The sequence below is a fragment of the Epinephelus fuscoguttatus genome, linkage group LG22 (assembly GCF_011397635.1).
Source record: "Epinephelus fuscoguttatus linkage group LG22, E.fuscoguttatus.final_Chr_v1".
Classification (NCBI taxonomy): domain Eukaryota; kingdom Metazoa; phylum Chordata; class Actinopteri; order Perciformes; family Serranidae; genus Epinephelus; species Epinephelus fuscoguttatus.
In genome coordinates this window covers 20,769,320-20,783,763 of record NC_064773.1, presented here as the reverse complement: position 1 = coordinate 20,783,763, position 14,444 = coordinate 20,769,320, and the positions used below count along the sequence as shown (strand labels likewise).

The 14,444-nt window shown below is 42.8% G+C and overlaps 1 protein-coding gene across 3 annotated transcripts in view; it reads right to left on the bottom strand.

Annotated features, from left to right (window-relative positions):
• LOC125883072 (uncharacterized) overlaps window positions 1-14,029 on the bottom strand; it is a 30,526-nt gene extending 16,497 nt beyond the window's left edge. The window contains exons 1-11 of one of the 3 annotated variants that reach the window (XR_007448450.1): window positions 13,610-14,029; window positions 10,585-10,977; window positions 7,951-8,304; window positions 7,498-7,863; window positions 6,787-6,989; window positions 6,592-6,699; window positions 4,912-5,004; window positions 4,366-4,476; window positions 3,501-3,624; window positions 2,182-2,442; window positions 1,835-1,944 (exon numbers count right to left, since the gene is read on the bottom strand). Coding sequence is in view for 2 of the 3 variants with exons in the window: in XM_049567195.1 (XP_049423152.1) it covers window positions 1,191-2,005; window positions 2,182-2,442; window positions 3,501-3,624; window positions 4,366-4,476; window positions 4,912-5,004; window positions 6,592-6,699; window positions 6,787-6,989; window positions 7,498-7,863; window positions 7,951-8,304; window positions 10,585-10,977; window positions 13,610-13,952 (3,171 nt within the window). In the remaining variant the exon portion in view is untranslated. Of the gene's footprint in view, window positions 1-714; window positions 2,006-2,181; window positions 2,443-3,500; window positions 3,625-4,365; window positions 4,477-4,911; window positions 5,005-6,591; window positions 6,700-6,786; window positions 6,990-7,497; window positions 7,864-7,950; window positions 8,305-10,584; window positions 10,978-13,609 lie in introns of those variants that run through there. The other 2 variants (XM_049567195.1, XM_049567196.1) reach the window with 2 other exon arrangements.
• Between the last annotated feature and the right edge of the window lie 415 nt (window positions 14,030-14,444).

Sequence of the window (14,444 nt, the reverse complement as noted above, 5' to 3'; positions counted from 1 at the left end):
GCGATGAGATGAATCCGCTTTAGAACGTTGCAGAGAAAAGTTGCAGCGGTGTGAACTGGCCATCTGAGCTCGGCTCAAGCTGGCTGATGGTTTAACCTCTCAAATCGCAGGCGGCCGGTTTAAAGCAAGACACCTGTTTCTACAGCTTGTAGTGAAGTCTGCTGGTCAAGTCGAAATGACCGCAGACAATGTCTTCGCGTGTTCGTCAATCAATATTCTTTTACCACCGCTACCACCACCAGCGTCTAGACCCTGGGGTGTTTCCCCGAATTCATCACCCTCCTTAAAGCACACCATCTCGAAGGGGTCTAACGCCAAAGACTTTTCACATTTTCACTCTCATGTGCACATGCTAATAAAAATGAGTCTCTCCTGATTGAAATATACTTAACTAAAACTAAACTAAGAACAAAAACATACAGGAAATGTGTTAAATTTTGGTCTGTCAATTTGGTCATATTTGTCATCACAAAAAGCATGAGGAGTCACTGGTGCGTATGTGTCTTGAGACTGGGATGATGTCTACATGTCTGTGAGTCAACTGCCTTCACAAAGTGTGAAAATACCCCCCATTTTATAACTAAAAAAACTAAACCTAATAATGACACTACTAAAATCTAAACCAAAACAATCAAAACTAAACTGAAACAAGCAAACCATCTTCGGAAACTGAAACTAAACTGAACTGGAAAAAAAAAGATAATAACTCTGGGTTACTCAATACTGGCTTATAGATGAGATGGTATTATTTCAAAAATCAGACTGCTCCGCCAAGCTGCAAGTTGCACTGTTTAGTCCAGTGGTAGTCCACTGGTGGGTCACAATCCAAGAGTAGGCCGCAGGTCCATTCTGAATGGACCACAAGTGACTCACAAATCAATCAAGTTTGTAAAAAACACACTTTATTTTGAAACACAGTGACTTTCCAGCACATTGCTTATATTTTGAAGTGCCATTTCCTGCTGTAGAATGAGTGACGAATGGCTGACTGCTTAACAGAGACAGCAAAATACCTCGACAACATGGCCAAACGCAAGTATGATGCTGAATATATCAAACCGTGTGGACCTTGAACTAATGACTAAGGAGAAATCTGGACCCCGTGGCTGGACCAGATGGGAACCAGTGGTTTAAATCATTATGACAAACAATTATTTTACACTTCTTACATTAAACACCAGCTACTACTTTCAATTGTGTGTTTCAGCATGCATTTTAAAAGTTTCTTCTTGCCTGAATATTTTGCCACACTTCAAACACTGGAAGGACTTCTTGTTTGAGTGGATCCTCATGTGCTTTTTCTGTGCGTACAAAGTCTGAAAGGATTTCGGACACAGTAAACACTTGTACGGAGTCTCTCCAGTATGTTTGCGCATATGAACTGTCAACAGGCACTTTGCTATGAAACCATTCCCACAGTGTTTGCACGTGTACGGACGCTCCCCTGTGTGAAGCCTCATGTGGAGCCTTAACTCTCCGGAGGAGAGAAACGCCTTCCCGCATTCTGTACACAGATAGTTCTTTTCTCCTCTGTGCATCCGCATGTGTCTCGCCAGGTGCTGGATTGAAGTCTTCCCACAAATCTGACATTTGTAGCGTCGGTCTCCCGTGTGTATGCGAACGTGCCAACCAAGGCTGTATGAGGATCTGAAGCCCCGGCCACAGTGCGAACACAAATATGGCGTCTCGCCCGTGTGAATCCGGCGGTGCACATCCAGAGATGCTTTGGAGTAGTACTTTTTCCCGCACTTGTCGCATTGGAATGGCAGTGTGTGTGTTTTTCTGTGGCTGTTCAGGGTTGACACATCCTTGAAGACCTTCCCACAATACTCACAAGTGTTTGTTGTGCTCCTCATCTCATTGGCTGTCGTGGGTTCTTTAGACTGAAGTCGGTTGGGTTCCTGATGCGCCTGTCTGATGTGCTGCAGAAGACCTGACACATGGCTGTCGGAGTAGAGACACAAAGAGCAGGTGTGCAGTCTTAAAGGCATATGACTGTTTAAATCTGAAAGAGACAAAATAATGAGGAGATTTAGATTACAGATTTTTCCAAGTTCCCTAATTTTCCCAATCTTTAAATTACTACTAGAGTTATATAAACAAATGTACATAATATGAATATGGAAATTCAATGAGGAAGCAATTATTTTCAATGGTGTCCATAACTGGATACGGCCATACTTGAGCACTCTGCAGCTGTCCGGTCATCCTCCTGTTCTTCTTTGAACTTTAGGTCTTCACCTCCTTCGCTATAGTCCTCCAGAGTCGGTTTATCACCCGTTTGGTTTTCCTCAACAGCCTCCTCATCCTCGCCATAATCAAACTCTTCTTCATCCACATCACCTAAGGACACTTCCTGTTGCTCTGAAGTGAGCTGCAACAACTTTGGTTTGTGAGGAAGAGACAGTCTTGGCAAAAACATTTCCTGAGTTTGAGAGTGTCCTGTGAGGAGAGACAGGAAACCAATTAGAATCAAGAGTTAGCTGCAAACACGCAATAATGTTGAGGTGTACTTTAAAGAACTAGCAGTGACACGCAGACTGTTGCCTCGACCAAAAAGTTGTACATGAACACACCGCAAAGACTACAGGCAACGGCCAACTAGCACATACGTTCTGCGCCAACATGAGAGGAAGTACCTCTCCATACCAGCAGGGGGCAGTACTCTGTATTTGTAAAAAAATTTTTTTTTTTTTAAAAAGGGAAAACGAAAAAACCGACAGGACAAACTGAAGACACAACAACACAAAATAGCCTTACTAATAAAACAAGTTTGTTCTGATCTTTAGGCTCCACCATCTCCAACATCAATTCAAAATGCTGAATCAGCCAAAAAAAGCTGACAGGGCTGACTAGCAGAGGTGGGAGTAAGTCACACATGTGCAAGTCATAAGTCATAATCTCCAATCAAGTCATAACCTCCAAATCTTGAGCAAGTCCCAAGTTACTGTGGTAAAAATCATTTAGTATTATTAGTTACTTTTACGAGTGAAGGATTTAAATACTTCCTCTCCTGCTCAAAACCTCACTTATCAATATCTAGAAAAATCAAAATATTAAATTAAAAAAGTCAAGTCCTTTCAAGTCATGAATACCATGTCAAAGTCAAGTCGAGTATTTCATCAGTGTTAATCAAGCAAGTCTCAAGTACTCAAGTTTGCAACTCAAGCTGGGCTCAAGTCAAGTCATGTGACTTGAGTCCCCCACCTCTGCTGCCAATGGTGCAGTTCACACTGCAAAAACTAAGGCGACAGACGCTCACTGATGGCCTGACATTGACCGACGCCTGACTGTTGACTAACATATCAACATCCCACTGCTGTGATATTACAGACTCATAAGTTTCAAATATATAAAATATCACTCGAAATGTAAACTCTGCCATCACATTTGAAGTCAGTAAATGTTCCAAGAAATCTTAACATTGAGAATAACTGGTTGGTTTAGGGCAGCTGAGTGTATTTAGTTGTTTTTATTTAACACTGTAAAAGGCGACTTACGTTTGTCTGCGCCTCCTGACTGTTGCTGGTGGAAGTGCAGCAGCACCTTCAGCTGCTCTGGTTCCAAAGCCAGCTGTCCACATTCCTCCATGACAGAGGGGGCAGTGCTGAGCCACTCTGCGGTCTGTAACATGTATGCAAAACACATCATAAACATGTGCTGCACAGGTGACAAAAAGACCATGTTTAAACAACATATTCAATCATTTCTTGGTTCTTTATTTAGTATCTTGCTTCATAACAGTTACTTTGACTAAAACCTGTTGTGTGATCAAATCTTACATTTATGTATTCAGCGTATTCTCCGATAAAAAAAAGTGATATACGCCTATATTTTATCTACAAGTGCACGTCACACACTGAGCGAGCCGCCTGTTAATGACGCTGTCTGCAAAGCAGTAATGATTGTGCTAAGTGGCTAATGGGCATGTAGCTACTTCCATGTTTCAGATGATACGTCATGTTTGTAGTCGACCAATGAAGATGAGTTTACATATCACCTTGGGTTCGTCCTTCACCTTCTCAAAATGATCCCACACTTTGGATTTCCTGCCCGACATGTTATTAACTAGCCTGTGGAATAACCGCAGGTACCAGAAATTAACATGACTCCTGTCTGACTGCTGAGTGTGGACACTTCCTGTCTGTCCTTTCAAATTAAATTCCCACATGGTCCAGTCATAAAGGTTTTGATTTATTTTGACAAGATGCTGTTTCACGTTGTTATTTTTTGTTTATTGGTTTGTTTTTCCTGCGACTAAGCGACCAATGACATCTTGCTGACTAATGACCTTTCTGGTCGACTAACGTTTGGTCAACTATTAGGGGGTAGACCTACTGTTTATCATTTAAAAATGTTCAGTACCTGTTTAATATCCGGTACAGGCAAAAGATTATCCACTCTGGAGATGAACTTCCATACTAATGTGTGCAGCGTGGCTTCGTACTCCTGGCCATAGTGGATGGGGAAGACCTCCTGGGAAAAAAAACACACACAGCAGTTTTTATGCTACATCCACACTATTACATTTTTAAAGCAAAACTATTGCTACGGTTACACCTAGCGTCCACGCTACTAGTCCTAAAACAGAGAACTCTGGAAATGCTGCTGACCCTGTTTCAGTTTGAAAACTTTGGGCTGGTGTTTTAGCCTGGATGGATGGAAACGGATATGTTTGAATATAATGACGCAGACACCCCAATTTGCTTCCTGTAGGACCCTACATACATATTTTTTGTGACTTTATCTTGCTTGTGTGTTATGGGTAAGATCGGAGCTACCTGACTCATTACATCCATCTTAATAATGACTGACACAAGTATCAATACTACAGCACAAGTCAGTATCAATTAAACAGCCCATCATCAGACACAGCTTCAGTTATGGCGATAGTGTTAGTGAATATCTGACCTTGAAAAACATCTCTCTCTCCTCAGTATCCTCCAGCAGGATGTGAACAACATCCACAAAGTTTGACTTTGAATTTTCCAACTCCTCCAACTCCTGTGAAGTGTCAAAAGCAAACAAACAAAAATAAGGTAACAATGAATATGTTTATTTCAAAAGAATGACTTAATGTCCCTTTTGACCAATCAACAAGATGCATTGTTAATTCCAAGGTTCATTTAAATTAGCATCACTGCTTCATGCCAAAACACAGAGATGTCAGCTGTAAGGAAAATCATCAGTCTAATATTGTTTTTCATCATATGTGTATTTGTATGAGAGCTGATCTTGTACTTGTCTTGATCTTGTAGCTGTATCTTGTACTCTAGAATCACCTATTATACATTAAAAGTCATGTGTCACTGTGTGATTCAACTGTTGCACATTGAGTTGAAGCTTGACTATACTTTTGTTCTGGAGGAGCTGGAATATCACAGAAGCTCATGTGAAGTGGAACAAATTGGTACATTAGTGAAGTCAGTGTCACTGGTGCACGCCGCTGCCAGAGTTAAATACGTGTGGCACACCAACTCCGGCTGGCTGTGTCACAAAACGAATCAATATCAGACACCAGATTCCTGTGAGACAGAGTCTGTGCTTTTCCAAGGTGCGTTCACAAGTTGTTTTTTCGTTGTAGATCTTTTTAACAATTCACTTCAAACAAAAAAGTAGGCATGCCTTATTGCATGATCTAAATCTTCACCAACATGTGCCATTTTCAGCATGTAGGTTGTTAGCTCTGAGGTGATTGTTGTTGCCCATAGCAAAGGGAATTTGGAAATGGTAATGCGCAAATGGGAGAATGTTTGCCCCAATGGCAGGGTTATAGCCACAGTCTACATCTGGTGAGTCAGACTAATTAATAGCTGACAGACCAGCAAACTAAATACATCAACTCTTACTAAGTTAAGAGAAGTAGAGGAGCCTGCTGGTGTCTGTAACAGCGGGAAGAGAGTGGCTGCACAGGCCACCTACCAGGTACAAAAGCATGATGTAGGGCGCCACTTGTAGAGTCGCCTAAATTAAAATAAAGAGTCCTGAATTTGAACATTCAGTAACACAAGAAAATAAATTAAGAACTGTCAAAATGGCTCAGCAGTATTGTCTCTTCCTGCATCTTCACTTAAAAGCGACTCAAGGAAACATCAATTAAACATCAAGGAGAAATCTGCCTGGACTGAAATCCCAAGGGAATGACGGAGGCATGGGGTCCATCCTGAGCGTTAGATGGAAGGAGATGATTGCCTCGAGCAAAGGGAGGTGCAGACCCATAGCTGATGTTCCTAATGATCTTTCAAAGGACTTAAAGGGATAAAAGGGGAATGCTACTTAATTTGGACTTTGAAGATTCAGCCTTTGACCTCACAAAGTTCAGCAACCTTTCCCTTCTGTCTCCTGCAGGAACAACAGAGGAGCTTGTCCTAACATGTGACAACAGCAGGGCAGGGAGACGGGAAAAGTTCACGCCTAATTGAAGAAATATTTCCATTTAAAGCTCCACTGCAAAATATTCTTGATATTAACAGTGGATCAGCTGAGACTTTGTCATATGAAAGCTGTGTTTTTGCTGCAGATCCAACTGAGAACCAACTCACCGCTCTGTAGCTCTATGCTGGTTTCAGCTCAGTATTCCTGAAAACGTACCTGCTGATCACAGGTGGAGACCATGGCGAGGTTTTGAATGACCTCCAGGTGAGGCTGAACATTCAGCAGGTGGGCTGTGCTCTCACTGCGACACAATTCCAACACCATCTGAAAGAGACGCCACTTGTATATTGTTATAAAGCAAGCGCTCGGTAAGTCAGTTTTGGGTGTCTTGTGATGTTTGATGTGTCTTACTCTCGCCCTCAGTCTGAGCAGGAGCTGCACTTTCTCTTTGGGCGTCAGCAACTCTGGAGCCAGCTCTGTCACCAGCCTCACCAGCTCCTCCACCTTTCCATAATGTGGCACATTACAGCACTGCACCACTTGCCAGGCAAAGGCACATATCAGACGCAGGGCTGGAACCAGGAGACACAATGAAGACAAGGACAAGCGGCAACCTGAAAATGGGACAGGAAGGCATGTAATGACACTATCTAAAATGACAGGAAATATAGATATCTGTGAGCAAACTGTCATCAAGGAATCAATAGTCAATAATGGAAAGAGTCTGACTGGAAAATAAAAATCAGATATTTTCCCCTCATCATCTCATCATATATGAAATAAACCTCAGCGGCACTGTGTTGGAGAAATTGTGGAAAAACTGGGGATAACACACATATTTTTGGGACTGCCCAATAATTCAGGGGTTTTGGGGAAGCGTTAAGAAAGACAGTGACAAAATCATCAAGATAGATGTCCCGCTAGACACTGATATTTCTGTTAGGAGTTATACCTAAAGATAGATATAGCAAGGATAAGAGGTATACACTGAGGATACTCCTAGTGATTGCCAAGAAAATGCTAACAATGAACTAGAACCATGCAAAACCACCAACTTTAACCCAGTGGATGCAGAGACTCACAGTCGTAAGCCACAGTGAAGTACAACAGTAGCTTATTTACCTGAGTCTTCCTCTGTTTCAGGAAGGTCTTGCTGTGATGTCTGCACAAACGTGGGGGCTGAATCCACATCTTCAGCTTCTGCTTCACGGCTAAGGACTTTATCCAGAATGATGAACCACCTGCTTTTCTGCTTTTTAAGGTCCTTCTGTTCCTTTACCAGTCTGTACTGGTGTTTCAACGTTTTTATTTTTGTCCTGCATTGTCTGGAGGTCTTATCGAAGCCGTAAGTGGCCAGCTCGGCGCTTAACTCAGCAAACACTCTTTCATTTCTGTGAGCTGATCGAAGCTGTTTCTGGGTACTCTCCTTTGCCCATCGGGTGACCAGCACTTTGATTTCATCTGATGTCCAAATAGCCGGTGACATATCTGTTGAAAGCATAGCAACACAGTTAATACAGTGAAAGCTCTCAAAGTTACAGATAAACCTGTTTTGTCACTGGGTTTTGAACAGACCATTTGTTGGCTGGTGTTCTGGTGATTTAGCTTTTGTCAACACAGCAGATGAATCCACCTCTGTAAAAGTCTCTCCCCTGGGGCCAAGGACACTATCCAAGATAGCAAACCAGTCGTTTCTAACTTCCCCACATGGTTCTGCTTTCTTCATTCTTCTGTACTCCTCTTTAAGTTTATCCACTTTAAGACTGCACTGCTGTGGTGTCTTGTTAAACCCCACCAGTGCCAGTTCACTGCTGAGGTACATGAAGACTTGATTGCTTGTTGCTGAGGTGAGAAGCTGTTTCTGAATGTTTGGTTGAGCCCAGAGGGTCATCAGCACTTGGACTTCATCAGGGAACCACTGGGGTTCATCTGTGAAGGTACAAAAAGCAAACAAAAGGAAAGGTAAACAGAAGATTCATTCATTCATTCATTTTCCATAACTGCTGAAGCCTATCCCAGCTGACACTGGGTGAGAGGCGGGGTACACCATGGAAAGGTCACCAGACTATCACAGGGCTGACACATAAAGACAGACAACCATTCACACTCACATTCACACCTACGGAATATTTAGAGTCACCAATTAACCTGCATGTCTTTGGACTGTTGGAGGAAGCCGGAGTACCCTGAGAAAACCCACGCTGACACAGGGAGAGCATGCAGACTCCGCACAGAAGGGCTCCCCCATCCCGGGTTTGAACCAGCAATCCTCTTGCTGTGACGTGACAATACGACCACTGCATCACCACTTTGCCCTCTTTAATTATGTAATGACTAATAACAGTGCTTAATTTGTAAAATTAGAAGTAGGGGAACACTTTGGGCCTCTGAGAGAGCAGTGTTCCCCCACTCCCAAAAGTGGGGGAACACTTTTTAAAGCGGCACCCGAACTGCCTCACTGCATGACTCCGAATGGAATGGTTGTGACATCTAGTGTTGTCACGGTACCAAAATTGGGACCCAAGGTACGACACCAGTGAAAGTATCACGGTTCTTAGTAGTATCACTATACCACAGCAAAAATGAGGCAGATGTGCCTTTTGTCATTTATAAAAAGATAAATCACTTTTCTATAATACATCAATGATATTTCAATGGAATAAATTACTTACTGACTTATTCATACAAAAACAGCATCAATGAGTGATTAACATAGGGGGGATCAAAATAAAATAAATAAATAAAATAAAAATCAACCAGCCACCCTCCTCCCCTGACAAGTCCCTTCATAAGTAAAGAACAGTCCCTTCATAAGTAAAGAACAGTCCCTAAAGTGCGGTGAGGTTTGTGGACCGTTACCTGCCACAAAGAGAGAAATGTGAAGTGGCTCGTTTCTCCTCTGACACACCACATACCTCTGTGCTGCCACGGCTCGGTCGTCCAGGTACTACTGGGCAGTCATGGCGCCAACGAAAGAGGAAATTAGGCTACTGGACCTGGAGTCGGACTTCTCTGTTGCGGGTAAGTTGTTATCTTGCGCCGCGGAGCTGCCATAGGCTATTTGACCACCGTATTCCTGTCTGTGACCCCCGTTCAACCCACAACTGGCAGGATTCGCCTTTCGTTTCTGCTGCTAGTTGAAATCTGTACTCGCACAGCGTGCTGAATGATTTATTTTGCTTGCACAAAACTATTTTTAGACGCAAATGCGAGTAAAATGCTCGCACGTAGAGCTCTGTGGAAAACAAATCACTGCCGACAAGTAAAAAGAAATAAATAATAGCTCAAAGATACTCACGTCTGGAAAACAAACCACTACAGCAGCATATTGAGTGCCAGGTGGCCAGCGTGCGTCATTACTGGACGGCGCATGGACACTCACCCTCTTGCGATTGGACTTTGAACCTATCCCACAGTCGTGGTATGTGAGGCATCGTAGTACTACGGTACTCCACTCTGCAACACTAGTGACATCAGCCAATACTGTATGTAGTTTTTATATGTGAAAAGTTCTAGACCCATGCAAATTAGTTCCGGAACGCACCAGGGCCTTTTCTGAAAAGATCCTGGTGTGCGTTCCAGTACGTTCCGGCTCAAATTAAGCACTGACTAATAAGATAATCATGCAGGGTTCCCCTACATTTCCACGGACAAAATTTCAAAACTTTTCCCTGGATTTTAAGGATCCAATTTTAACATTTGTTTTACTTGCCCCAGTTGCCCGGCGTTTTTCGAACATAGCAGATTCAAACTCCATAAACCCTGAACATTGAAGTAGCAGGGGACTTTTATTGTGACTAAATTAATGGATGCTTTAAAAATTCACCAGAATACATCATTTAAAATGTTTGATAAACCCCAAGCCCCCCGTTTCATATGTGTCCCTACCCCTGATGTTAACACTAACCTACGCTCTTGTATCTGTGAGATAACTCAGAGATCGAAACCACCCCGACGATGCCTCTGAAGGCTTCTCTGGTCTGGCAAAGTATATAACAACATGTAATATAGAAAAAGAAGAGAGCTGAGGCTGGTAAAAAGTTCCCATAAAAAAAAGCTGTTCCTGCAATGTATTATGTGTCCAACACATCAAACTTCCCATGTTCCCATGTGTTCTCTAGCAACACCTGCTGTAGCTTGTCTGAAATTGCATACATCAAAAATATGCAAGCAAAACAGAAAATAATCTATCTAGACTTTTCTTCTTACCATCAGCATCCACATCCAGGGCAGACGGTGAGGGACTGAGCAGTGAGGGCTCTGTGAAGGAGGCCTCTGTTGTTCCTGAACGCCTCGCTGCTGCAGCCTTGGGACTGAGGACTTCATCGATGATGGCAAACCATACACTTTTATGGGAGCTGTGGCTTCCAATCTTGTATTCACCGGTTTGGATTCTCTTGTACTCCTGCTTCAGTTTTTTGATTTTCTCCCGGCACTGCTTTGGCTCCTTGTTGAATCCGAGCGATGCTAGTTTAGCACTGATGCCAGCATAAATTTCATTATTCCTCGTGTTGAGGAGAAGCTCTTCTTGAACAGTGGGGTTTGCCCAAAGTCTCAACAATGCCTGGACCTCTTTATTTGACCAATGGCCCAAGGACGCGTCTGTGGAAGCAATAGATCAAGTCATGACAGTAGATAAGCTGTGTACATTTTTAGAAGGCAATGCATTTAAGAAGAATTGATGTAGTGACTTCACAAGTGAAGGTGGTGTTCTACAACCACTTTAGTATGCCTCGTTTGCACCAAGCAGTCCAGTTCGGTTCAGTTCAGTTCAGTACTCAGCGGTTATTTTTCCGTTCCCACTGTGTTAAGTTGTGGATGGTACCAACAGAACCGTCTAATTTTCATCACCCCTCTGGTGGGGTTCTGAGCATGAGGGTCAATAGAAAACTAACCATGACTATAAAATAAAAGGATGTTTTAAGCATTTAAAAGATGTATGTGAATGTTAATCAACATATATTCTAATCCTCCCTTGGAGAAAAAACAAAGTAGAGCGTCCTTCCAGGGCGCTTGGGCACCACAACACCATTGTTCTTGCTTGAAAAGGACTCAATGCACAAACATGCTATTTTTAAATATCCTACTGAGAGACTCTCACTCCAGCCTGTTCTTTTTTGTTCTAAAAATGTCAGTGCGTGACCCTGTTCCATTGACGATAAAAGAGGTGCAGACATCCCTCTGTATTACGGGAACTGCCCATTGGTCCGACATTCCATTGTTCCCACCATATTAAACTCATTGTTCCGAAGTCCGTTCCGAAATCATCATGATGCCCTGTGGTTAAGGTCTGGTTAGGTTTAGGCACAAAAACCACTTGGTTAGGGTTAGGAAAACATCATGGTGTGGGTTAAAATGAAAAAGAAAGTGACAAACACATAAGCTGTGAGCCTGCTCCGCCTCAAGCCTTTCCCAGCTGACCCAGAGCCGGTTGTGGCGCACCATCAAGGTAGAAATACGCCCGCCGGGAGCCGTTCAGCACCGCGGACGGTTGGACTAATGAGATGTCGGACTAATGGGCTGTCGGATCAATGACATGGACCCCTGTATTGCCTCTGATAAGGAAATGCAAAGGAGAGCTGGACAGAGCAGTGAGTGACAACAACCCCACCTCAGTTTAAGGGTACTGTCTGTGGTGGACAGATCTAGGTACACGTCCAAGAGGTCACTTACCATACTATACCATAAGTTTTTGGTGGAAACGGGAGGAATTCTAAACAGCATTTCATCTCTGTCAATTAACCTATTTTTGCTCACACTGTATCCATCGAAAGACTTTATGGAGCTTTTGACTGAGTGCAGGGTCTGCCTTAAAAAAATACAACACTCAAACCCTTTTTCCATTGTCACTCTTGGCCGCGCCAAGTAAAGCCAGGCCACGCTGATTTGTGTTTCCATTGTCAGTTAAGACGGAGTGTGCCACGCCAAGCCGCACCGGAGATGGACCTTTCTCAAAAGTGGGTCCAAAGGCCGGGCCACCCGCCCACAAGTGGGTAGCAGTGACCTCGCACTGACCACTTAAGATGAGACATCATCAATTTAAGATGCACCTTCAAGAAGGTAGCCCTGTTGTAATGGAAATACAAGACCCTGCTGTGTTGGGCTGAGGGCCCAAACCAAGCCAAGCCAAGCCAAGCCAAACCAAACCAAGCCAGCCCATGACTGTTGAAAAGGTATCAGTCATCACTGAGTCACATGCTTCTGCCTCATCTTGTTTAGTCTAAAAAACAACTTCAAAGTAATAATGAATGCCAGTCATTAATAAACTACTGGTCGTATAAATGATTCACTTATACTGGCCATGGTCCTGCCAGATGCCTCCTGCTGCTGCTGTTATCATTAGTCATACTTCTACTGTTATTATACACATATGATTATTGGCACATATGTATACTATCATATATTAATATATACTTTCAACATATTGTACCACAATAGCTGTAATTTTAATTATAATATTATTACTTTCATTAATGTTGTTGTAAGCTACTGTCATTACCGTCTATCCTGCATCTCTCTCTGTCTCTGTCTCTGTTTCTGTCTCATTGTGTCATACGGATTACTGTTAATTTATCATGTTGATCTGTTCTGTACGACATCTATTGCACGTCTGTCCGTCCTGGAAGAGGGATCCCTCCTCAGTTGCTCTTCCTGAGGTTTCTACTGTTTTTTTTCCCCCGTTAAAGGGGGTTTTTTATCCGCTGTGAGTGTCCTAAGGACAGGGGGATGTTGTATGCTGTAAAGCCCTGTGAGGCAAACTGTGATTTGTGATATTGGATTTTATAAATAAAATTGATTGATTGATTTAAAAAAAAAAAAAAAAATTCAAAGAACCCAACTGGTGGTGTAAATGTTTTGCATAAGACAACGTATAAAAGAGAAAGCGAGAAAGTGCAGCTGGTACCAGTGTATACTGCAGAAAAAGAGCATTGAAACAGATTAAAATATTAATTTGCCTTTATTCTTTATATTTTAATACATCTGCACAAGACACCCTTGACAAGTGAGGTGTTTTTATTGGATGGACGATGAAAAAATAATCATAAGACTCATTTTACATTGCATGTAGTGTGTTTTCTACTGTTTGTGTTTACCTATTGATAAACTGCAGCTAGGTGAATGCAAACTTTAACAGTTTGACACGTGTGTTTGTCTGTACATGGTCCCTGACATATTTTATTTCTGATAAAAACCTGATTGAACAATAAACTAAGGTGAATTTATGGTTGCTTACCTGTTTCCATGTCTGAGTTGCCAAGTTGTGTAATGTGTGTCATAGCTGGCTTTTCACTCATGGCAGTCTCCATTTGGTCGTACCACTTGAAGGTCTGTGTGTTGGCCCCGTCTGTCTCAACCTGCTGTTTTATTCTATTGTATTCTTGTTTAAGCTTCTTAATCTTCTCCCTGCACTGCTTCCCAGAGCGAATCATCCCCATGGCTGCCAGCCTACCTGACACTTCCCTGTATACTTTCTCATTTCTGAACGATTCCTCCAGGCCGCGCTGTATTTTCTCTTCTGACCACACTGAGATAAGCGCCTGAGTCTCGTCATTAGTCCACCTCGCCAGAGGCTCCATGTCCTTTTCCTTATTTTTGCTTTAAATCTGACAAAAACTGAGAAGTTAGTAGCTGGTGAATGTGTTTACTTTTTTTTCAAAATGGCGCCCCTTCAGCTAGAAATGACCCGCCTCACTCTGCGTTACTCTGCCTCTGATTGGCTATCCCTTACCTTAACCTTAGCCAATCGCACTTTTCTGTCTAAAACTAACCAATCCAAACAATGTAGGCAAAAAGTACTAGCCAATCAGAGTGAGAGGAGGGCGGGTCATGTGTTCCTAACCTGTAGAAGGCAACTGGCTTGGTTGAGGGCGGGCGGTGACGGCGGTTGAGTCCAGAGACGTTGTAATAACACTGAAAGCTTGATAACGGTTTAGCTCGCACAGCAGGGGAAAGGCGTGCCGTGCCGTGCCAGTGGAAATGGGTTATTTTATGTTGTACTGGTTTCGCCAAATACACGTTATTAATAGTTAAACGAATACAACTACCACGAAAAATGGCATCGTTTACGA